The 24,627-nt window shown below is 47.9% G+C and overlaps 2 protein-coding genes across 4 annotated transcripts in view; one reads left to right on the top strand and one right to left on the bottom strand.

Moving 5' to 3' along the window:
• Window positions 1-8,718, top strand: part of NSF (N-ethylmaleimide sensitive factor, vesicle fusing ATPase) — a 146,908-nt gene extending 138,190 nt beyond the window's left edge. Inside the window, exons 18-21 of the mRNA XM_004432596.3 lie at window positions 1,378-1,512; window positions 3,460-3,573; window positions 6,569-6,624; window positions 7,077-8,718. Of these exons, the coding sequence (XP_004432653.1) occupies window positions 1,378-1,512; window positions 3,460-3,573; window positions 6,569-6,624; window positions 7,077-7,122 (351 nt within the window). The 3' untranslated portion in view covers window positions 7,123-8,718. The remainder of the gene's footprint in view (window positions 1-1,377; window positions 1,513-3,459; window positions 3,574-6,568; window positions 6,625-7,076) is intronic.
• Window positions 8,719-12,121: 3,403 nt separating this feature from the next.
• Window positions 12,122-24,627, bottom strand: part of WNT3 (Wnt family member 3) — a 48,260-nt gene continuing 35,754 nt past the window's right edge. For 2 of the 3 annotated variants that reach the window (XM_087441330.1, XM_087441332.1), the window contains 4 exons: window positions 22,933-23,174; window positions 18,936-19,201; window positions 17,759-18,234; window positions 12,122-14,155 (listed from right to left, as the gene is read on the bottom strand). In XM_087441330.1, the coding sequence (XP_087297456.1) occupies window positions 13,906-14,155; window positions 17,759-18,234; window positions 18,936-19,201; window positions 22,933-23,174 (1,234 nt within the window). In that variant the 3' untranslated portion in view covers window positions 12,122-13,905. Of the gene's footprint in view, window positions 14,156-17,746; window positions 18,235-18,935; window positions 19,202-22,932; window positions 23,175-24,627 lie in introns of all 3 variants that reach the window. The other variant, XM_087441331.1, reaches the window with a different exon arrangement.

Genomic DNA, 24,627 nt, shown 5'->3' with positions numbered 1-24,627 from the left:
AAATTATTTCTAACCTTGTTGTCGATACCCAGCCAAACTATCAAGTATAAATGGAGTGTCCAATATTAGGGTGGAATAAAGGCATTTTGAGATATTCAAGGTCTTTAAATTTTTACCTCCCATACACCTTTTCTCAGGAAGCTTTTGAAGTATATGCACCACAGAAAAGAGGGAACAAATGAAGAAAAAGGAAGGGCTAGGATACAAGGGATCTAACAGAGAAGAGAGGAAAGTTCTAGAACTCCAGCTGTGCAGCAGGCCTAGAGAGCAGTCAGTTTAGCTTGAGCTCTGAGAACAGAGGACTCCAGGAAAGGAATTTTTAAAAAGTTGGGCGTTTTTTGTTTTTGTTTTTAATTCTCTAATGTATTTGAATGTATTGAAAGGATGTTTATGGTTGTGTTTGGGGGTCAACTTGTGAAAAGTACCTGGTAAACTAAGCAAAGGGGTAAAATGGCAATTATTAACTCTAATAAAAACAAAATGTTGCCCAAAAAAGGAAATTTAATAGTACGCTACCACATGGCTTAGCTGTAAGTCATATTTATATAGTTATAATAAATACTGAATACAGACTTAACCAAAGACAATGAAATAACTATTGGAAGGCTGAGCAAAGGGACATATGGGGGGTAAGTGCAAAATTAATATTAGATCCGCATCATCCATAACAGGAGGTCAGTAAATAATATTTAAAGCCAAAAATAAAAATCTAAAAATAGTAGTGTAACCTTGTTATTTAAAGATAAGGTGGTAAATACAAGAAGAAAAGCTGGGAGTTGAAAATGGTTGCCTGTGGAGAAGAGGAATCAGGAATGGTGGCATAGGCCTGCTATAGTTTTTAAGCATTTTTTGTATATTTTTGGGTTAAAAATGAAATTTTAAAATATTAAATGACACAATTATGTAAAGCACTTAACACCTTGCCTTTCACAGTTAAGTGTTGCATAAATGTAAACTATTATTATTACCTTATTCCTTCTAAAATGCATACTAAAGCCTTGCTAAGTGGGTGATACACACTTTCCATTCATTCATTTCCTTTTTTTTTTTTTCCAATTCCCACCATACATATACCATGTTGGCTGTGAAAAATGAATTACAACATATGCTGAAGTATCTTCCTATTTGTTTTGTATATCTCCCTGATTTACTAATCCATTATTTTATTGATGTGAATGAGAAGAAAATGTTGCTCTTTCTGAATCATGTTGATACTTTTTTTTAGAATTTCAAGAGGAAAATTCTTAACTTTTTCCTTCTCTTTTGCCTGATCATTCACATTTCTGCAATTAAATAAATGGGTATTGTTCAGGCTTACTCTAGTTTCCCAATCGGTCCTACCCTATGCATTTTAACATGTTTTCTCCCTATGATCAGGGCCGCAAGCTTCTTATCATTGGGACCACTAGCCGCAAAGATGTCCTTCAGGAGATGGAAATGCTTAACGCTTTCAGCACCACCATCCACGTGCCCAACATCGCCACGGGAGAGCAGCTGTTAGAGGCTTTGGAGGTGAAAATGAGTTAATGGATTGCACACTGTTTATAAGAAAGGAGTCAAGGCTGGAAATAATGCTAAGGGGTGCCACAGACATCACACCTGATGTTTAGTTTCTATGTTATCCTAGAACATGTGGGACCTAGGATATACCTTCAGTTGTTTTCAGGAATTAGAGGAAGAAGAGATGGCTATCAGTGAGAGTGAATTAATTTCCCACTCCTCAGTGTAGGCAGCATACAACCTGCCAGGAATGAATTACTCTGTGCCCAGCATGAGTAATGCATATAGATTACATGAACCAGAAACATGGAATGTGGGTTGAGGAGGGTAAAGTAATCAATATATAGAAAATTCATTCATTCATAGTAGCTTTCAGCCCATTTACTTGCATTTAATAAGTTGGAACAATGATTAAAACCTTAGAAACTTCAAAAAAGCTACCGAAATAAAAGGAGCTGCTTTATTAAAAAGTTCAAGGGCGGCCGGCCCCGTGGCTTAGCAGTTAAGTGCACGCCCTCTGCTAGTGGCGGCCCGGGTTCTGATCCTGGGTGCGCACTGACGCACCACTTGTCCAGCCTTGCTGAGGCAGCGTCCCACGTACAGCAACTAGAAGGATGTGCTACTATGACATACAACTATCTACTGGGGCTTTGGGGAGAAAAAGGAGGACTGGCAATAAGTGTTAGCTCAGGGCCAGTCCTCCTCAGCAAAAAGAGGAGGATTGGCGTGGATGTTAGCTCAGGACTGACCTTCCTCACAAAAAAAAAAAAAAAAAAAAACGTGCAAGGGCTGGCCCGGTGGCGCAGGCGTTAAGTTCACGCATGCTGCTTTGGCAGCCTGGCATTCACCGGTTCGGATCCTGGGCCCAGACTTACTTACCGCTCATCAAGCCACACTGTGGCGGCATCCCACATAGAAGAACTAGAAGGACCTAGAACTAGGATATACAACTATGTACTGCGACTTTGGGGAGGAAAAAAAAAAAGAGAAAGAGGAAGATTGGCAACAAATGTTAGCTCAGGGCCAAACTTCCTCAAAAAAAAAAAAAAAGTTCACATTATGGGGGCCAGCCCAGTGGCATAGTGGTTAAGTTTGCACGCTCTGCTTTGGCAGCCCAGGGTTCGTGGGTTCATATCTCAGGTGTAGACCTACATACTGCTCATCAAGCCATGCTACGGCAGCGTCCCATATATAAAGTAGAGGAAGATTGGTATAGATGTTAGCTCAGCGACAATCTTCCTCAAGCAAAAAGAGGAAGACTGGCAACAGATGTTAGCTCAGGGCCAGTCTTCCTCACCAAAAAAAAAGAGTTTATATTATGGAAATATTTTCTTACATTTTTTTGAGGATGACAAAGTCTTTAATTTTAAAAAAATATATACTCTTCATTAAACTTTTGATTAGTATCAATGTGCACAAATGACTTGATGAGATCTGTTAGAAAATATTATCTAGTGACTTGTTCAGCAGTATTGAAGGCTTCTTAAAATCCTCAAGACCCATACAACTGGGGCATACTCCCAACAAAATAGAAATTATCTATATGATAAATGTCTCCAGGTTACCTGTTTGAGCAGCTTTTGTGCTGGGGTCGGGTAAGAGAATTAAATTTAGTCTGCTTTGACACATACAGATTGTTCCTAGAAAGGAATGTTAAAAATTTTAACTGATATTTATTATAGATTGGAGCTACTATTTTTCCCCCCAGCAAATGTATCTCTAAATTATAATGGAGATCTATAGGAAAACAAGATTTAGGATACCAGTTTTCACTTTTATAATTACACCTAATGGGTTTAGGAAGGTCAGGTTGAATTTTAAAATATGGGGGAATCCTGTCAACTGGAACCAGTCGGGTAGTTCTTATCACTGTTCTTTTAAGGATAAATGTGAGAATTAACTAAAGTTGTTGATGCACTTACTATAAAAGTGCTTTTGTTATTTTTATTGTTTTTGTAGCTTTTGGGCAACTTCAGGGATAAGGAACGTACCACAATTGCACAGCAAGTCAAAGGGAAGAAGGTCTGGATAGGAATCAAGAAGTTACTAATGTTGATTGAGATGTCCCTACAGGTAAGGTGCTTCCTTCTCCATGTGATTCAAACATAGAAGTTTCATGATATACCAAGAAGTTTTATATTTCCTTTGCTAAGGTTTTAATTAATATGTTATAATTCTCTTATATTATTTCCAAACTCAAGTTGATATTAGTAGCCTGCTTCTGAGATCAAACAATAACTTATTGGTACTTATCTTTCCCACTTCTTAAAATTCAAAAAGAAAAGAAAAGATTATAAAGTTACCTTAAGTTTTAATTTAGGGATCACTAGATCTTAGAACTAGAAAGGACTTCAAAGAGCAATTGTTCTGCTGCTCCCTCATGTTAGAGACGAGGGTACTGACTGTCACAGGTTGTCAGTGAGTTATCCAAGGTCACAGAAAATTCTTGATGGAGGGGGACGGCATTGTCCATCAGAGATCAGGAAGCTACTGCACATACACTGAAAGGGGCCTGAGAGACTATGTAAAGGGAGAAGTTAACTGAGTGGTACAGGTTAGACTTAGGCTCTGTATACTTTCCCCTGGCTGGGTTCCTGGAAATTTCATGCAAACTGCAGTAGGGTTGAAGCATCCAGGATCACATAGAAAACAGCCCCAGGCTGCTGACTGGGCAAAGACATGAAACTTCTTTGGGACTTTTTCACGTCTCCTGGCAACTTACCTTTCCTCTTTTGGGAACTCCACCCCTCCATGTGCCCATCCTGTGTCTTCTTGTCCTTACCTGACATACTAGTTAGATAATAAATGTATCCCTACCAAGCTCTATGAGTTCAGCGACCTTGGTCTCACTTACATTGAATCCACAGCCCCAGAACAGAGCTGGACACATAATAGGGTGCTCGGTAGACTTTGGTTGAATGAATCTATCCCAGGTCCTGGGTGGACAGACTGGCTGCATTCTAAGCATTATGTATTACTGCTCAGTCCTGCCATTTAATCAATGTGAGCAGTGGGTGGCAGAGGTGAAGTTTAAGTTTTACTGTTACATCTGAAATAGGCTCTTGGACCAATAATAAATTGGAAACACGAACTGAATGCTTTTTAATCTTTGCTGGTAAATTTATTTTAAAATAAAATTGTGGCTTTCAGAAACCTAAAGTTTAATCTATTGAACTTTCAGCTGGACTATTTTTAAGCCAATTTATTTATTTTCCATTGTGAGCAGTAAATTAAAGTTACAGACTAATCACTTTGCTTAGTATTATTCTTGGTAAACGTGCATATACAGATGTATTGGCTCTTTCCTTGGAAAAAGATAAATCTGTCAGATAGCTCTACTCTTCGTTTTTTTAGTTTCAGCAGTTTTTTTTCAATAATTGCATAGAAGAAACTATGTGGATTTTTCTCCCCAATCCCTACCCCTTCCTCTCCCTTTGATGCCTGCAGGTCCACGATCAAGTTAATGCCTCTTATGTATGTGGGGAGAGAGTGGGAGTGGGGCACCCGGGCCTAATCTTCAGCGACTGACGCTTCATAGGCCTCTGAGTTTGAACCCCTTCATGTCAAATGGATTTCGTGCAGCTGAGTGAATCCTCTTTAGATCTGCCTTAGAGAGACTGAGCCTAAGTGAAGAGGCATGTAGTTTAGCAGAATATAAGTCATGTTACCTCTCTGTTCACTATATATGATTCTGTTAAAACTTGCACAGTGCTGAGGATCTGCTCTGACTGGATGTCACCTGAGGGAATAAAGTCATTTATCTAGATTACTTTTTTCCTCCCTTTCTCTTGACTTTTAATTCCATAGCTACAGGCAAGTCAGTAAGTCGTTGCTCACACATATTAAATATATTTAATGGGCAAAGACCTGCAAGTACTGACTACAGCTGAGCTCCAGCCAGTTCCATTTTTTTTAAAGAACTTGACAATTGATTCATATGTAATTCTATTCCCAAAGAGGGAGAATGTTCGTTTTGTTAGCTATTCACTTTTTCTTAGTCCTTTGTAGTCTGACCTCCTAACTTTGATACATTTGAAACTTCTGTTCAATGTTTTTCTGAGATAGAAAAGAAGAAATCTTAAAAAAAAAAAAAAAAAAAGTGGTTAGAGGAGGCAATTCAGTTGCACATTTACCCACAGCTGCACTGAGCATTTGAAAGCTACTCCTGGAGGGCAGGGAGTGCCCTCTTGGGAAACAGACTCCTGCCCTGGAACAATTTTTAAAAGTTAGGTGTGTTTCTTACAGTAAAAATTCATCTTAAGGAATTAAAGATGCTTTTAATGATCCTTTTTTAGATAACTTCACATCTCTGGTGGACCAATGAGAATAAAATATAATTAAACAAATTAGTATAAATATGAATATAAAATGAAAGTGAATAGAGATAATTAATAATGACCTGAACTCAACACCTGAACCAAAACTCGCCCATCTTTTCTTAGACTCATGCTTATCTCAGTCACAGAAGGCCTGGATCATGTCAGAGGAGTCAGCCCCACTGTTCATTTTTTTAGTTTCAGCACAATTTTTTTTTTTGTTAATTGCAAAGGAGAAACTATGCAAGAGAGACCAAGGCGAAAAAAAGCTTAATTGTCCATAATAAAGAGTTAATAAGCTACTTTTTAGTCATTTAATCAACCTCAATTGGTTTCTTCAAGCTTGGTCTCTGTCTTATACCTTAGACGAGTCCTATGAATTGGATACCATTTGAACCCCCATGAATGGCCACATCTGGTGGTCTCACTCTGGTCCTCTCAAGCCTGCTCCCTCCTCACACAGCGCTAGCTAAGGGAGCACTCAGTTGAGGTACCTGTGAATGACCAGCTGGTCATTTGGAACCTTGTGCACAGTGATTCTCTATGCTAGAAAATCCCCTTCACTTCTCTTGAATGACGTAATCTACTTTGCTGTGTATCCGAATACTGGTCAACGAGCAGATAATCATTTCTGTGATTCCACAGAGTGCTGATAGAAGTAGGAAGCTGAGCATTTCCCTGGCATGAGGTAAGTGCATAGTTATTAGAAGGTACCATTAACGCATCTTCTTTATTTCTTCTGATGTATTTAGATGGATCCTGAATACCGTGTGAGAAAATTCTTGGCCCTCTTAAGAGAAGAAGGAGCGTAAGTACATACAACACTTAAGACCATCAGCCAGACTTACCACTCTGTTAAATCCCAGTGTCTATTCTGAGACTTGCTATACAGTGCATATAAATTTGAATTGTCAACCTTTCTTGGACAACTTTGTTTCCATTTATTAGAATTCTTCGCTGTGTTGTAGGTCTGAGAGACCAAGCAAGGAAATTGGTTGTACTGTTGGTTTGCTCTCCTTGTCCTGCTTCGCAAAACTTCCTTGTCACAATGCAGGAAAAAACTCAATGGTACATATTTATTGGAACCTGCTTTTGAATGCATGGAGCTGACCATTTTCTTTTGGGAAATGCTCATCTAAATAGCAAATGCATAGTGGAAAATATAGAAAAACCATTAAGAAGCTTTTAGTGATTTTTGTGATGAATAGCTTTTTGCAGACCCTCATCTGTTTTTTTGTGTTTTGGATATTTCTTTTTCAGTAGCCCCCTTCACTTTGAAAATGGACTGTTTGCAAACACACAGTGACCAAGGGAAGTGACCAAGGTGAAGATGGCTTGTGATCTTCACTCTATTTACTCAAGATACTGGACTACCTTCAACACGTGCTCACTCTGCATGATTAGTGCAATAAAACTCCCTTCCTTATGCTTTGAGATACTCTGCTGTTTTGTGAAAGGTACAAATTTGCTTTAGAACGCTGTGCTTACCTTTCTGTGCAAGATAAGATGATTCCTTCTTCCTCAGTCTTTAAGTGTGGGAGACATACTGTACTTGTGAACACTACACATTTTAAGCTCTCCCCCCCAACACCACCCAAAAACTCTCAATAAACATAATAATCTTGCAAGACAACACTTGGCCTCTTAGAAGGAAGACTTTCTATGTGTAAACCAGGAACAGTGAGTGAACAGAAGTATGGGTTCAAAGGAGTTATTTCAACTTCCCTGTGCTAACACTAAGGATAATTGGGTATTTGGTTAAAAGTTCTCCCAGAAAACTAGTTATTACCTTTGCTTGAAGAAACAGGGCTTTTAATTCCTAAGATGCTGTTCTCAGTCATTTTCAGAGATGTTTCCAAGTTGCATTCAGGAGATCTTTCTTAATACAAAGTCAGATTAAACTGTGGTGGCTGTGACATCCCCTTAATGTAACTAATTTGCTCTGTGGTAAAAGATATGCTAATCATTACCATTTGGTAGATGTTGGTAAAAACTTGTGAAAGATACGTATGAAAAAAGCATACACCCCTAAACAGAAAGGAGTCATTAAAATAGAGTAATTTATAAACCTCTCAGCACTAATTAGTGTCCAACTTGGGTCAGTTCCTTAGTATATTATTAAAGGCTTATTAGTATCACCACTTTTCTTTTTTCCTTAGCTTAATGACTTAGAATGTATCCTTCTTTTATTTTAAATTATCTGTACTATCTATCATGTAAATAAAACACTATTCCCAGAAAAAATGAACCACTTTCTAGCCCTCTCCCCTCAGTCCTCTAACGTCCATTCTAATACATTTAACACATTTCCTTTACCCTCTACACAGTTCTTCCAAAGGGAAGGAGAATGGGTGGTTTGTCTTAGAACTGAGTTAGAAGGAATTTAATTAGGTCATCATATTTGGTGATGAGACTTATGGAGCATGCCACTCTCTCCCCATTGCTGCTGAAAATGCGAGGGCAAGCAATCAGAAGCCATCTGAAGGTGCTTAAAACAGCCCGTGAGGCTTGTTGCTACAGTGGCACTTGGGTGTAGCTTTGTCATTTGTCTCCGTGGTAGAAGGCAAATATCTCCATATCTTGCTATCTGTATATTTTTGGTAGACTTGTATGTCATATCTACTTTGTTTTGGGTTTTCATCCCTAGCTTGTTTTGTGGCTTTTTAAAAAGTGGATTGTATCGTGAAATTCTGTGATTCCTGGTGGCCAGTATCGTGGATTCCCTGATCTGTTTTAGATCCTTTCCCTTCCCATGAAAGCAGCACACATGGTATTAACTTATGTCTCTTGTTAAATGAGGTTAATGTCTTTGTGTTTTGTCCAAAACTATATTGATAAATATAAATATTTTATTGTTTAATGCAAATGAAGGAATGCAATAAAGAGTACATATACTTGAAAACATTCTGTAGACAATGTTTTGTACAAAACAACATATATAACTGCTCTGAATGTATGAAGAAGAGGCAGCTCAGAAAAGCCCCTCCTTGTTTTAACTAGCATCAGAAGATGAATGATTTTTCTTTAAAAATCTCTGATTTTAATTATTTAGAAAGTATAGGGCCAGCCCCAGTGGCCTAGTGGTTAAGTTCGGCACACTCCACTTCAGCGGCCCGGGTTCACTTCCCAGGTGCGGACCTCCACCATTTGTCTGTCAGTGGCCGTGCTGTGACGGTGGCTCACATACAAAATAGAGAAAAATTGGCAACATATGTTAGCTCATGGCAAATCTTCCTCAGCAAAATAAATAAATAAATAAAATATAAAGTATAGTTATTTAAAAATAAAAACAGATCAATAGCATATTTTAAAAAGTTAATGCACAATAAGAATCTTTTTACTTATTTTACTTATTTCATCTTATTAAAAACTAAAGTGTACCAAAGCCATAAACAGGTGAGTAAAAATCAGAAAGGAGAATTGTTTCTCAATTGGAATTACTCCTTCCTGTGAAATGTACAAACCAAGGGACTCAGTCACTCTCAGTGCGATTTCTTTACCCGGTTCCTTTTGGTATCCTTCATCCTTTTTGCATTTTTCTGAGCTATCGGATCTCTTAGCCTAAACTCGGATCCTTAGAGTTGACTCAGGATAGAACAAAAGGCAGCCCAGAAAATTAGCAAGGCTCTGTGGGAAGAGGTCACCAGAGCTTCTCTGGCAGTAGGGTGGCTCCCCAGGAGCTGTCTACACCTCCCGGGAGGAGGACTCTGAGACCCCCAGTCCCTTGAGAAGGTGGAGTCTTGACGCTGGCCCAGTCCTCTTCATAGCCAGGGCTGAGCAGGGAGCACGTGAAATGACAGCGGGGCCTGGTGATGAAACCGAGGAGACTCCGATCAAGGCTGCCTTCACTCTCTTCCTCTGTGCACAAACTGGTAACAGGCTATTTTTTTGTCAGAAGATGTAATTAACACCTCAAAAAAGGAGGTTATTTTATCGTTCTAAATTTGTACATCTACACTGAAACACTTTTTTTTTTGATATAACACAGAAAAACTGTATAATGGTGATTAAAATCTGAAATAGGTTTTGCTTTAAGGCTGTCTTCATATCCTAATAATTACAGTGAACAGCCTCCCCTTTAGGTTTTAGCAGCAAGTCATGGAGTAGATTCAAGTGTGTATAATGATCAAATCCTGGTAAACAGACTTGTTGAAGCACTGAGTCAGCTATAAACAACCAACCCAGCCCAAACACAGAAAGCAAGATTTCATTTTCCTTGCCTGGCAACTTGATCCATAAGTCTCTTCACAGAAGTAACTGGGAAAGGTGTGTATGCGAGTTCAAAAAAGCATGTAAATTTCAGACGTTATTGCAAAATGATCTAAAGTTTCTCATCAGCTCTAAGCAGTGCCGAGACTGGGTCCTGGAGCTGAGCCCAAGGAGGGCGTGCGCTGTACGGACAGCGAGGCATTAAGATGCAGGAGATAGCGCCTGTGATCGGCAAGATTCCCAAGTAGTGAAGACAGAATTTGCAAGGAGGACTCAGGTTTGAAATTTTCCCAGCATACAGTCTCCACACAACTGACTTTGTGACCCTACATGGGGATTGTAAGATTCATGGTAAGATAATTTTTTGCCTCCTAGAAAGTTCTCTGTTAAGCTAGGAGAAACGACAGTCTAACACACAGCTGTAATTTTGCTGCAATAACTTCACTTGTGTGTGTAGGTCAGCCATGCACATTAGTACGTGTCCATATGCCCAGGCCGGCATGGATACACCACTGGTCGCTGGACACCATCACTGGACACACCTAGAATATTCTCACCGCCAAGTTTCCCTTTGCTTTTCTCTGCTTTTTCCTTACCCTCCTCCTTCCTTTTGCCTTTATTTATACCTCATCCCCTCATCCTTGAACTCGCACACTTTCCTTCCCTTCTCTCTTCATAAAATAATACTGCTTTGAAAGATATCTTCTCATTATACTGTCTCTTTTCTTTCCTTTGGATCTTTTTTTTAACTTCCTCTTGTTTTAGGATGTTTATTAGTATTTATGCTTATAGAGAAACTAAGTGTTCAAGCTCTGCTATAAACTGTATTCTCTTTAATCATAGAATGTGATTAATCATAGAAAGGATTACAAATGGCCTTGGTAAGTATGAATAGGGACCATTTAAATATTTGGCAATCTTATAGGTTAAAAAACAAAAAGGTACCCAGAATGCTGGGGTAGATGAGTCTTAGCTTTATGTAAGAGTGAAATGCAAAGATGAGCAGACTGTGAGACGTGGAGGAGGTCTGTATACTTTCCCTGTCCAATTCATTGCACAGCTGAAACAACCATTTTTGTGGTTTAAGCTTTTCATGGACTAAAGTTCATGAACTTCTAGTAGCCAATTCTAATCTAAGGTTAGAGGTCTGAATGGGGCACAAGGCAAACTGCTTTATTTTTCTGTTATTTTTTCTGTGAAGTGAGATGATTAAGATTTGTTCCTAATAAAGGTAAACCAGGAGAAAGAGAAAGAAAAAGAAAACATTTTAGCTGTGCCAAATAAACCAAAAGTGACATTTTATGGGTAGGTCTGAAGACCAAAGGACTGTCTATTGTCATAAACCCGAGTTATAACATCTCATTGTTGAGAAGGCGTTACCTGTGAGCTTCAGGTGAGTCCTTTTGAAGGAGCAGTCCAAGGAGAGACTGCCCTTCCCTAGAGCATGCCCACTGGTGGATCCTTTCTGCCCGAACCAATCTAAAACTTCAAATGATACCTATTCCGGACAACCCAGAGCCCAGGGCACACCGTTTCTTCTTCCCGACCAACCTACCCTCCTCTATAGCTTAGCTCTCAAGCTAGCAGGAGAGAGCAATTTGCAGTCAAGTTTCATTTTCAGTAGAGCAAGTCCCATTTTCCCAATAAATGGAGTTGAAAACATGGGTGAGGAAAGGATTAAGCCAGTGGCCAACTGCATGGTCTGCTGGCCTTGGGCCACATCTTTGTGTGTCTGTGACATTCATCTGTGCATTGGAAGTGCTGGAATCTATGAAATGAACACTGTTCAAATTGCTTATTTCTAAAACTAGAAATTCTTTGCTGGAAGCTGATTGAGAACAAAGTAAGCCTGTGAGAAAGTCTTATAGTAGGTCGGACCTACTATCCATGACATCTCAGATGATCTTGCTTAGAGAACAGAGGAAATGATCTTAATTTGGGCCACCCTTTAAATTAAAGGGTGAAAGTTGAGGCCACCACATTCAGAATCGGATATTCTTGACCTCCTGAGCATTAATCTGGAAACTTCACACATTGTACAATGTATCCATTTTAAGTTTGTTTACCTTCTCTTTAATGACTTAACAGAAAAAAACTGCATGATGAAATATATTTTCTCCAAATATATATATATTTATATAATATATAATCTTAGTTAACTCAAAGGTATATACATTGTATAATAAATAATATTTATAAAAAGAGACTTTTTGAATATAAAATCAAAAAGATCAACAACTTCTACAACTTTTTACAAAACTTTGGATACAGCAGGTTGGTAGGAAATTTCTGTTGGATACTATTACCTGACTACGGCAAGAATAATTACAATGCACTCCATGTACTATTATTAAATAATTACTTGTCAGCTACTTGAATACGCCCCAGAAACATGACTTTATCACTTTTAATATAGAATACATAGATATGAAAAGACTGTTTTGAAAATTTGTATCCATTCTGCTGAAATAATTCTCACATCAAGCAAACATTATCTGGTTGACATGATGTAAAACTTGTCAGTCTACAGTGAGATGGAGAGGGGCATTTCAGACTCTATAGAGGGGCTGGGGGTGTGTCTTTAGCAGGGCTCGTGCCAGCAGATTTAAGAGGCAGGCATGGCTTCTAGACGACCGTCTTGGCAAGTCTGCCTGAGCAAGGAGATCGCTTGACCCGATATCTTAGGTCAGTGTTAGGCAGACCAAAGAGAGAAGGGAGAAAAGGAAGAAAAAACGTTCTATTCTAAACCCCTGCTGCGTCTCTTCTTCCTGATTCTCCTTAAAACAGACTTGTTGGATTGATTTATACTGTCAAATCTGTTGCCTCCATTTTGCTAGCTTCCTTTAGGACACTCTAGAGGACCAGTGTGGATCAAGGAGAATTCAGCTGTGAGATGCTTTACCAAGAGAACAAGTGACTGCTTGCCCCCTTTGAACACCTAATCCTGATCCTTGGTAACCATGTAGATTGATGCCGTCTCAGCATCCAAGGGAGGCTGGAAGATCTGTGCTAAAGAATTCACTCACACAGGCCAAAGACAGCAAAGGATGCAGGAAGACGTGTCCTTACTGCAGCGGAGAGGAAGGAATCATTTTTACCCGCCCCCTCTACTAGTCTCAGAATTGGAACTTCAGGAATAGATTGCTACTCTCTCCCTGACCTTTGTCTAATTTATACTAAGGTGACCTAGCATCCACCTGCTCCACCTGGAGTTGTTTTTATGGAGAATCTGCAGGTGAGCAGAGCCGGGAGGGACTGAACGGCCCCTTCCAAAGATACCACTTCTTTCTTTAGGAAGCCATTTGGGCTGGAGAAGGCTTGCCCCCCATACATAATCTATTTACAACGTCCACTACAGAAAAAGTGTACAGCGTTAATGGTGGAACTGCAGAATGGTGGAGATTTTGAGATCTGACTGCAGTTCACAAGAGTCTCTCGTGCAGAGCAGGGTTACAGAGAAAATGAGGCTGAGAAGAACACACAGCTGCTCTTCAAACAGCTTACCAGGTCACCTAGAACTCCTAGTTCTTCAAACTCAAAACCTACTCTAACAATTGCCTTGGGCCTCCCTACCACTTTATCCTAGCTACACCTATGGCTTTTATCAGAATGTGAAAGTATATCAGATTTGAATGGGGGTAGACAGAGAAAAGGAGACTGCAGGGGTTTGTCCTACTTCATAACTCCTACCTCACAGGCATCGTGGAATGTTACCATAAGAAACAGTCTGATAACAGGATTTTGCCCATGCCGATGTCTTTACCACCAGGCAGAGAGCTCACATTAGCCCAGCCTGTTCTGTTGGAATAGAATTTTTTTTTCCATTTTTATTTTCTTTAAAATGTGCAAAGATAAGCCTCGGGTCTGTTGCTATCAGACCCTAGAGAACTAAAAAGAAAGCCCCTTCTTTAAAAACCACACACCATCCAGAGTAGGGTGAGAAACTTAAGATGAAAGAGAGGAAGGGAGGCCTCCCAGTCAGCGGGCGGGTTGAGTCCAGGTAATTTACCACACGTGCATCTGGCAACAGTCCTGGTTCCTTGCTGTCTGATGCTGAGGGCTCTAGGTCCCGCTTCCCGTAGGACTTCGGTGTATCTGCCCAGCCACACACTTCACCTGTTCCCAGTGCCCTTTGGGAAACAAAGAGGAAGAATTAGAAACCTAATTCCTGTCTCAAGGAGACCACCCATTGGGGTGCAAAGATCAGAGGCTGCTCATAGGAGATGTCGACATTTCGCTTGTACTTGGAGGTCCTGGGGACTCGAGTGTCTTGACCATGCTCCCTCCCATGCTTTGGGGTCTACACTGAGGAAGGGCATGTGATCCACAGGAACAGCGGGGCTGTAGCATCCACAGACTGGGATCCAGTCCCACCTCCCCCACCTACTAGCTGGGGCTTGGGCAATAGGAAGCCCAGTAGCACGTCACTACCCTAATGTAGAATCCGTCTGGTATAGACACTGGGAGAAACCTTGCCCATCTAGGGCCCAGTTCCCAATGAAGAGTAGACTCTTGTGCGCTGTGTTTGTCTGTTGCCCCAAATAGTTGGATAAGGAGCTGTCCAAACAGGAGAAAGTCTATTTAATTAATTATGAATAATTCCTTCTCAGGGGAGCACCAAGGTATACATTTATTCATTTGTATATTTACATTTCACAAAGGATTTGAGGCCCAAAGCGCTTTTCCAGGCATACCCAATCAACCCTCAACTCCTCAGGTGGCTGACAGGGCCAGTATAAGACTGTTTTACATGGACAGGAACTGAGGCTCAGCAAGATTAAAGGGACATGTCCAAGGTCTCGCAGCGAGTTTAGTGACAGATGCAGCACTTGGGGTCAGCCAGGCCACCTCACTCTTGTCCAGAGCCCTCTCCAGCTCACTGTGCTCACAACGGCTGAATAACAAGGAATAAATCTGGTACTCGTAAGGTAGGAAATCAACGGTTAGCCTGAGATGCTGCACAAAAGCTACAAGCAATGGAAAAGCTGTTTTCCCAATAAGGAAGGACCAGGACTCTGGCCTTCCTGTGGCAAAAAGGCATTTGACTGGGGCTCCCCCAGCTCGAGTGTGTGGAGGGCACTTGTCCTGCTCTGCGGCTCCCTTCTCTCTCCTACCTGCACTGTCAGGATAGACAGCGCAGCCAAGAGAAGAGCTAGAGGCTTTGTCCCATGTGTTCTCTGCCAGCTTGTCTTGAAAGTTCCCATCTTGCCGGCAGCGTGTCAGTGGACGAAAGGAAGAAAGAGGTAACCGGTCTCAGCCTATGGCTCCAGACCAAGCAGCACACCGGCAGAAAGCCGCTCTTGGAGGTCAGCTCCACTTGGCCCAAGAGTCTTGGCTGCCTTCTCAAGAGCTCGTGGACCCTGTGCCAGGGCTCTCAGTGTACGTGGCCTCTAGCCCACACGTCAACCCTGTGCTGAGTATCTGTCCAAAGGGCACCACACTGGAGACAATGCTCCACCTGTCCCAGAGGGAGGGCTCCAGAGTATCCATACAGGAGGGGCCTGGGGGCCACCATCTACCTGGACATGGTATCTTGAAACCATGTCTATGCAGCACTTTCCCTAAGACTGGAAACAATGCTATTCTGTTTCAGAAATGGGGAGAAGAGAGGGCTGATGGAGAGTATCGATTCTTCTCAGGACCAGTGTTATTACGGGGGTGGCAGGCAGGGGATTTTCTGGACACCGGGCCAACCCAGCACCTCCTTCCCCACTTGGCAGATGGCTTATCTCGGCTGCCCACATGGGGAGGGGAGATGCTGGAACAGAGCCGCAGGAATCTGAATCTGCGACACCCGAGAGCCACTGAAGGGGCCCGGGCTGCTGCTGCTGTGGCCTCTGCAGGACCTACATATGGGGCCTTCTGGAGGCAGAGACCTGGGCTCAGTGTCCCTTCTGTGCAATGAGCAGGCTAGACAAATGGCGTATCCAGTGTTAGTTCCCCACAGCCCCCTCTCAGAATGGCCAGACCTATGTCCTGCTTGATAGTGGGGACACGGTGCTGCCTCTGGCCATAGTGGACATCAGAGGAAGGTGGCCACTGTGGTTTTCAAACATTCCTTCCACTTTGATGTGCCACCGTGAGCCTGTGAGTTTTCTTCTACCATTTTGAAAAGCAGGAAATGGCACTGCCCAAGTGATGACACCATTTCATTGCACAAGGACCGCCCTCATGTCACGGCTCTCTGATGGCACTTATCACACTTTCTATTAGTACTACATTCAGACGAGCGTTCACATCTGTTAGCTCACTTGAGCCTCATAAAAATTCTGCTGGCCTCCACCATCACCACCACTGTCCAGATGGGGAAACTGGGCTTCCCAGCTCTGACGGCTGCTGAGTAGTGGAGCTGGGACCACCTGTGTCCCCTTTCCACTCACCACGCTGCTTTCAGTCAGATACCAAGCAAGGTGGTGCCTTCTGCTGCCTTTCTGGACTCTGTCCCTGCCAGGATGTGAGCCACACCGAGGGGCTTCCCAGATGGCCTGGGGGAGTTACCCCTCAACCAGAGCTCTCCCCATGCCTCAGAGAGGCCGGACCCTCCCCAGTCCCACACAGCTTGGACGTGCGCCGCCAGCTCTGAGGTGCCCTGTGTGGAACCGCATCGCCCGGTGGGGTATCTCCCCAACACAGCCTCAACCAGCGATGACCCAGGCAGGCGAGTCCCTTGGAATGAACCAAGCACTGGCCCCGGTGTCCTTTCACTTGTTCCTCACACCACCTCTGGGGAGGATGGCAGATGAGGAGACAGGGTGTGAAGACGAGCTTGTTTGGGTCACACAGTTAGCAAGTGGTGGAAGCTGGACCAGGGCTTATGACTCTACATACGAGACTCCTTCTCAGGGCAGAGAAGGAAGAAAGGGCACGCCTGCCTTAGAAAGCTTCCACCTCCAAGACTAGGCCACTCTACGGCAGTCTTGACCTCTCCTGGGGACCCACAGATCCAACGGCCAGGCAGTGTCTCCCACGCAGGCCACCTCTGGGAAGCTTGGGAACATAATCCTCCAGCCTTTGATCCCTGCTTACTCACAGCCGTCACTCTGAACTTGAATCGCTCCTCCTCCCCATCACCGTCCATAAACTGGGTGAGAGTGCACCCCACTCCACCCAGGCTTCAGATCTGTCAGGATATGGGCTTACACTCCGCTTCCCCACACCCACCTCCTTGAGGTCGGTAGGATTCATGCTTGTGCAAAATCTTGCCCTCTGAGTTCAAGGTGGATGCAAAATGACTCTGCCCCAGGGGTGGAAGAGACTTCAGCTGACCATTTCAAGTATTTTAACCTCCTCATTTTACAGCAAGAAAACTGAGCCCCAGAGAAGTGAAAGAACAGGAAGTTAGGGGTCAGAGTCAAAACCAGGAGCGGAAGTCAGGTGTCCAGATTCCAATCCCCTGTCCCTCCTCTGGCTCCCCAAATGCTCAATAATAATAACCAGTGGCCATGCAAAAATTTGACCAGGCTTGTAATTTACTAACTTGTATAACAATTTTAATCAACGGCTTGCAGCCTCATGTGCACACACTTGGTTATTATCCGTGCTTTGTGTGAATCCACCCAGGACCATTCCCACGGAAGCTTGGGAAATCCTGGCTTCCTATTTTGGCTGGGGGAACTTGTGTGTCTTGGATAGCTCAGACAGAGAAAGGGGTCATCATCCTTGATGGGCAAACCCAGGCCCCTGCACCAAAGCCCCCAGCCCTCCAACCCGCGCCACCCTACCTGGCTCCCTACTTGCAGGTGTGCACGTCGTAGATGCGGACGCACTCCTGGCAGCTCACGTAGCAGCACCAGTGGAAGATGCAGTGGCATTTCTCCTTCCGCTTCTCCGTCCTCGTGTTGTGGCCGCGGCCACAGCAGAGCAGGTCGCAGCCATCGATGCCGTGGGAAGTGACATTGCAAGTCCGGTCTCTGGTGCCAAAGGAGCCCGTCTCGGGGTTGGGCTCACAAAAGTTGGGGGAGTTCTCGTAGTAGACCAGGTCCCTCTCGGTGGGCGGCTTGAAGAGCGCGTACTTGGCGCGGAGGGTCTCCACCCAGCCGCGGGACTCGCGGTGCTTCTCCACCACCATCTCCGAGGCGCTGTCGTACTTGTCCTTGAGGAAGTCGCCGATGGCGCGGAAGTCGGGCTGGGCCCACCAGCACGTCTTCACCTCGCAGCTGCCCGACAGCCCGTGGCACTTGCACTTGAGGTGCATGTGGTCCAGTATGGTCTGGAAAGAGGAGCAGCAGCTGGCCCCCAGACTGACCCCACCCGGGAGCACATCTAGACCTTCCCACTCTGCCCTCCCCTGCCCCCAACCCTGGAGCCTCCTCCCTTCCTGCCCTGTGCCAGTAAGAAAACTGGAGACAGGAAGAGAACTGAGGCACGGACCTAAAGAATGGTGACCATTGTTTCCCTCCCCTTCTGACCCTAAGTATTGTCAGAAATCGCATCCATTCCTCAAAGCCATTCAAAACAGGGATTACTGTCCCCGTTTAACAGATGGAGAAACTGAGGCTGGGAGCTTAAGTGAGTCACCCTAGGTCAAACAACCTAGGAAAAGGTGGAGGCTGAATTCAAAGACAGGCCCACAGGTCTTCACAGCCCTACACGGGCAGCCCAAGTGCACAGGATGGGCTGGCCCGGTACCTGCTCCATGGGGCGGCCACACTCCCAGGCTGACGCATCCCCGGGGCTGGCAGAGACCAGGGACAGTCCAAGCAGAAAAGAGGGTGAACAGAAAGGGTTACTGTGGGGTGTGGGTAGGCGCTAAGCCTGGCCATGGGGAAAGAGGAAAGCAAGGGAACCCAGGACGCACAAGGGCCACTGGAAGGAGCAGGGCGGGGCCGGGGCGAGGCCATCGCGGGGGGGGGGGGGGGGGGCAGGGACAGGGTCCCGGGCAGGGTTGGGACAAGGGCGGCCGTGGCTCACCGTGCGGCCCGCCTCGTTGTTGTGCTTGTTCATAGCCGAGCGCGCGTCCGGCCTGTTTTCACGCGCGTCCGCAAACTCCCGGGACACCAGCACCCCGAAGTCGGCGTCCTCGCTGCAGCCGCCCCACTTCCAGCCCTCGCCGGGTGGCCCCTTATGATGCGAGTCGCAGCCGCAGATGGTGGAGGTGCCCTCGGCACAGGAGCGCGTGACGGCGAAGGCCACTCCGGCCGAGGCGATGGCGTGCACGAAGGCCGATTCGCGGGTGGCTGCGGGGAGGGCATGGGGAGGCATTGCTCAGGCCAGGTCCTGGGACGCGGTCGCCCTGCCTCAACCCCCCCCCCCCCGCCGGGAAGAAGGGCTGGCCAGCCCAGAAGGAAGAGGGAAGAACCGAGGTGCCCTTCAGACCCTCTTTGGCTGCCCAGCCCCTGGTGGGTATCCCCACTTTACGGATAAGCAAACTGAGGCCCAGGGTGGCTAACTGATTATCCCAGGGCCTCAACATCTGGAACAGGGCAAAGCGGAGACTGTTAGAAGCAGGAGTGGAAACCATAGCTCTGGCGGGTTGCTGAAGAGAGAAGGTGGTCCTGCTCTGTCCTGCCCCCAGGCTCTCTGCCTTCTGCCTGCCCAAATTCCAGAGACCCCAGCACAGGCCTGAGCCCTCCCACTCCTGAGAGAGCCTGAAGTCTGTGGGGAGGGGGGCCTGGGAACTACAGCCTAAACTACCCCAGCCCACCCATTGCCCACCAGGATGCATTGGGGCAGACCCTTTCCCTTTCTGAGCCTCAGTGAGTCTCTTTGTAAAATGGGTACGACTTCCCTCTGCCACGGGAGCTCCTGACCAGGAGTGCAGGGGTCGCATCTTAGTCTCCCCCTTTCCATTCTCCTGTCCTCCACCCAGAGAGGGGCAAAGGTTTTGGACTAAGAAGGCCAAGCCCCTCCCCAGAGGATCAGAACACAGGACAGTTCCCCTGGTTCTGCCCCAGGGTCCATGGAAGGAAAAGGAGAGATTCTCAGGGATGTCCCCTAACCTCATTATAATGATAACCACTTTTGAGTGCTCAGTATGCACCAGATTCTGCCCTCCATGTGCTTTATCTCATTTAATCCTCTTAACCCTATGAGGCAGAAAGTCTCTTCATAGGCCCATTCTACAGACGCAGACATTGACAATTAGGGGGCAAAGAGCTGAGAGACCTGCAGTCCAAGCTTCTCCCTCCTTACAGGCGAGGAACCCAGAGCCGGAGGTGACCTGCCCAAGGTCGGGCAGGTGGCAAGAAGCCAGGCTGGCCTAGAAGCCAGGGCCCCCGCCGGCTTTCCTGGGCTGCGGCTCCCGTCCTGAGTGCCGAGGGCGAGCGCAGCTCGGCGTACAAGAAGAGAACCTGTCACCCCTCGTGGCCACGGCAGCCTCTTAGCGGCCCCAGGGCTCCCAGGGTCACTTGCAGAGGAGGGGCGCGCGACCCTTCCAGCAGCAGGCGCAGGGGAGCGCGCGGCGGGCCCTCCGGCGCACCGGGGTCTGCGCAGCAAGGGGGACAGCGACCGAGGGAGGCCCTGCGCCCGGGTGCCATCCTGGCCTGGGCTCCCCCCCACCAACACCCCCCGCTCTCCTCGCCCCGTCTCGCCCCTCCACCCTCGGCGCCCGGGCGCGGGGGGCGCCAAGGGCGAGCGCCTCGCTTCCGGCCGGGCCCTCGGCCTCTCGCGGCGGCGGCGGACCCCGGCCCGGGCGCGCTCGGTTCCCAGCCCCGGGGCGCGGGGGCGGCGGGGGCGGGGCGGGATTAGCCTGGGAGCGGCGCTGACAGCCCCGCTGTGCCGGTCCCCGTCCGGCGGGGCCCGCTGGGCCGCTCAATCCGCCTTTGTTCGCGCGGTGTCACACCGCATTACCCGCATAATGCGCCCGCCGGGCCCGGGCCGCCGGGCCGGCCGCCACCGCGTAGCAACGGGCGGCTCCCGCGGCCGGGCCGCGCCCCCGGCCCCGGCGCCGGCCCGCGGAATCCCCATTGAAGCGGCGCCCCCCGCCCCCGCGCCGCGCCGAATGGCCCGAGGGCGTGTGAATGGCGCGGCGGCCGCAGCGGGCGCGGGGCCGGGCCGCGCCGTGGGGGGCGGCGCTCGGGCCCCTTTCAAGCCTCTAAGCCTCTCCGGGCCGCCCGCCCCGCCCGGGAGAGCGATCCCCGCCGCCCGCGCCCCGCCGTCCGGCCGTCCGGCCTCTCGCCTTCCGGCCGCCGACCCCGAGCCCCTGGCCCGCAGGTGCAGCGGAGCCCCCGGCCGGTGGCCGGCGGGCCACCCCTGGGGAGTCAGGCCCCGCCCCGCGGAGGATGCGCGCCCCGCACCCTGGGTCTCAGGCGGCGGCAGATGTTAGTCCCCGGCGCCCACGCAGCGGGGTGGGGGACCTGCCGGAGGCGGGGTGCGAACCAGGAGCCTAGAGCAGGGTTCGAACCCGGGGTCAGGCCCGGCTCCGGACACTCGGGCGCGTGGGCATCGTGAGCCTTCTTCCCCGAGACTCCTTGGCTTTCATCAAATACCCAGAGTCTGACATATCACCCCCCCAACCCACGCCCAACACAAAACTGCCCTCTTGCAATTTAGGGACGAAGGCGTGTACTAGAACCTACAACGTGATTTAAAACGTTAAACACTGAATAGGTAATCAGCTCAAAGACCCGATTTTCACTGGCTAACGTCCCGCGCGGGGAAGAGCAATCAGAAGGTGAGCCGTGCTTCGGCGGAGCGCGTCTAGACGCCAGGCTGTTTGATTAAGGCTACCTGGCCCCAGGTGGGGCACCGGAAGGCGCTGAGACACCGGCAAAATCAGGTTTGAAATGCAAACCGCTGCCACTTGGCCCCAGTTAGAGGCCAAACCTTTTATGTAAACAGGAATAATTAGCTTTGGTAATGGAAGCGTAAACAGAATCATCATCCATTGATTCGCTAATTGCTCTTCTGTCCCATGACAATAACCTGTAGGTCCGACAGACCCTGCGCACCTGAGGCACAGGTAAAGGGGGACTGAACTCCCAAATGGGGGGACACCCATTCCCGGCCATGCCCGCAGCCCCCAGGTCCAACTGGCTCTCAGAGCCCTTTTCTTTCTGGCTGTAAATGCAGTTCTTCTGAAAGAAGGGAGGGCCAGGGTCACCGGTTTGGGTGGCAAAGTCCTGGTGGGGGTGGGAGAATTCAAGATGCTGTGGAAAGGAGTGGTGGCTCCCAGGGGGCCAGCTGGGCTCATTAAATTCCTGGACTCTGCAATTCCTCAAAGAGTTGCCCATCTTCAACCCAGAACTCACCAGCCCCAAAGTCCTCTTCTTGGGAGCAATTGCCCAACCCTTATCCCTCTCTCCTGGTGCCTTCGTGTTCAAAGTCAAGTTGTGTGAATCCCATTCATTGAGGCACAGCCGGTTAGATTCCCAGTTTGCAAGATGCCTGGAAAGTCACCCAGAGGCCAGCACGGGTGGCCTCTAGCCCCACCACAATCCATGGGCATATCCAGCTTGCAGGGGCAGGGGGACCAGCAGAAACTTCTCACGGAAGCCCTTGGGGCAATGTGATGCCATAAGCACCAGGCAGCTTCCTCAACTCCTGAGTTTACTATATGGGAGGGACCTAGGGATGGCAATGCCCCCACCCCGCTCAAAAGCTAGATTTGCATAGCACTTAACACAGCATTGGGAAAATGTCACAAATGTCCACATCAAAGCCTGGGACCACCCACTGTGCAAGCCAGGAGGAAAGGAAGGTTGCAGCCTCCTAGCCGGCCCTAGGATCCCAGGATCTCAAGGCTGCCGGGCCCTCAGCAGCACCTGGGAAGGTGTGGCAGCCATGGTGACAGCCTGGATCTGTCCAGAGAGGGACCCACCCACTTTCTGTGGAGGCTGCCGGTCGTGACCAGCCTTATCACCCTCCCTGGGCTCGGTGCTGAGGCAGCCTGAGATGGAAGAGATACTGCGTCCTGATACCCTCCCCTCCCCAGCCCCCATCCACCTCCTCCCTGGCCCAGAGGCAGTACCTTTGTCAAGGACGGGCCCGAAGATCGCCAGGCTGTCGTCTATGGTGGTGCAGTTCCAGCGGCGGCCCCGGAACTGGTGCTGGCACTCCTGGATGCCCAGCTTCACGCCCTCGGCCACGCTGGGCATGATTTCGATGTAATTGCGGCAGAAGCGCAGCTGCTTGGGGACTAGGCCTGGGATGGAGCCGCAGAGCAGGGGCTGGGAGCCCAGGGATGTATACTGCTGGCCCAGGGCCAGGGACCTGCGGGCACACAGAGGGCAGTGGCACTGAGGCACAAAGCACACGGCCCATCCTGGGCGTCAGTTCTTCCTCAGGAGCCCTCTGGGGCAGGGGGAGCCGCAGAGGGCCTGTGAGCCTGAACCCACGGCCCTGAGAAACCTGGCACTGGAATGCGCTGCCTTTGACCTCTGGAGTACACTGCCCCTTGAGGGGCAGCTCTGATCCAGGCAAAGTCAGCCCTCTGACATGGGCGTATCCAGCTTGCAGGAGCCTGGGGGCCAGCAGAAACCTCTCATGGGGGCAATGCAAGCCCATGAAAAGAACTCTGGACTGGAAAGATGGTATTGGGGGCCCAAGTCCAGTCCGTCCCAGGCTCTGGGCTAGTTTCCCGGATGGGCATTGGAGGGGACAAGCTGGGAGTCTAGGTTTCTGGGGCCACATGGAAACTTCTAATGATGCATGTCAAGGAACCCAAACCTAAAGAGAGGAAGGGCAGGAGCTGGAGGACCCCAGCCCCCTCTCAGAAAAAGTGGCAAGTAGAGAAGACCCAGTCCCAGCAGGGAGCTTGCACATGCGTGTGCGTGTTTGCACACGTGCACACACACAGACACATACACACAGAGGCCACCCATGGCAATGCCCCTCAGCCTCTTCCCCAGGAAAACACCCGCCAGCCCAGAGCCTCCCAGTGTCTCCCCAGGGAATCCATGGCTCACACCCGGTCCTCTGTCCTTTGTCCACCAGGGCCTCCATAACCATCCTAGCAGCTTGCTAGAAATTTCTGGAGCGCCATCTCTTCTCTCACCAGAGACTGGAGCTTGCCTTTGTGTCAAGACAAGTTCAGCTCAGGGTTGGAGGGAGGAGACCTCAGATCATACTCCTCCCACTCTACACCATGTGACCTTGGTCAAGTCACCTCACTCTTCTGCGCCTCATTTTTCAATCAATATCCTGTCAACCACTCAGGTTTTATAGTCAACAGAAGGAAAGATCTTGTGAAGAGCTGGGGAGGAGAAACAAGAGTTTAAAATACCAGAAACACAAGGTGCTGCTCTTCCTCTCTCCCCTGACACAGGGACAGCAGGAATGACATTTTGTGGGAGAAGCTGAGAAGACGATCCTGGGGTCTCAGTTGACTTCAAGGCCAGTTGCGATTAGCCCTGTGATCAGAGACCACATGAGCTGGAAGAAGGAATGCGTTGGGCCCATCTCCTCTCCCTTTATATCCAGCACTGACTAAGGCTCTGGTCTGGCAGTGGCCTCCATTGAGTCTCCCACGTAAAGTGAGGGCAGAAGCCTTGGGAGGAGGGTCCAGAAGCCCCCAGGGGCAGATCAGGAAAAAGCACACAGAAGCTTTCGGGACTAGACACGGGGATGAACCAAACGTCTGCCATTTATCAGCTCTTACCTTGTGCTCCGGACAGGCACCATGGCTGGGTGGGGTGGCCATCCCCCTTGGGCTGGCTCTAGGCTC

The sequence above is a fragment of the Ceratotherium simum genome, chromosome 16 (assembly GCF_057802395.1).
Source record: "Ceratotherium simum simum isolate JZ-2026a chromosome 16, ASM5780239v1, whole genome shotgun sequence".
Classification (NCBI taxonomy): domain Eukaryota; kingdom Metazoa; phylum Chordata; class Mammalia; order Perissodactyla; family Rhinocerotidae; genus Ceratotherium; species Ceratotherium simum.
Note: the sequence above shows the minus strand (reverse complement) of the source record. Positions and strands in the feature narration are given on the sequence as shown.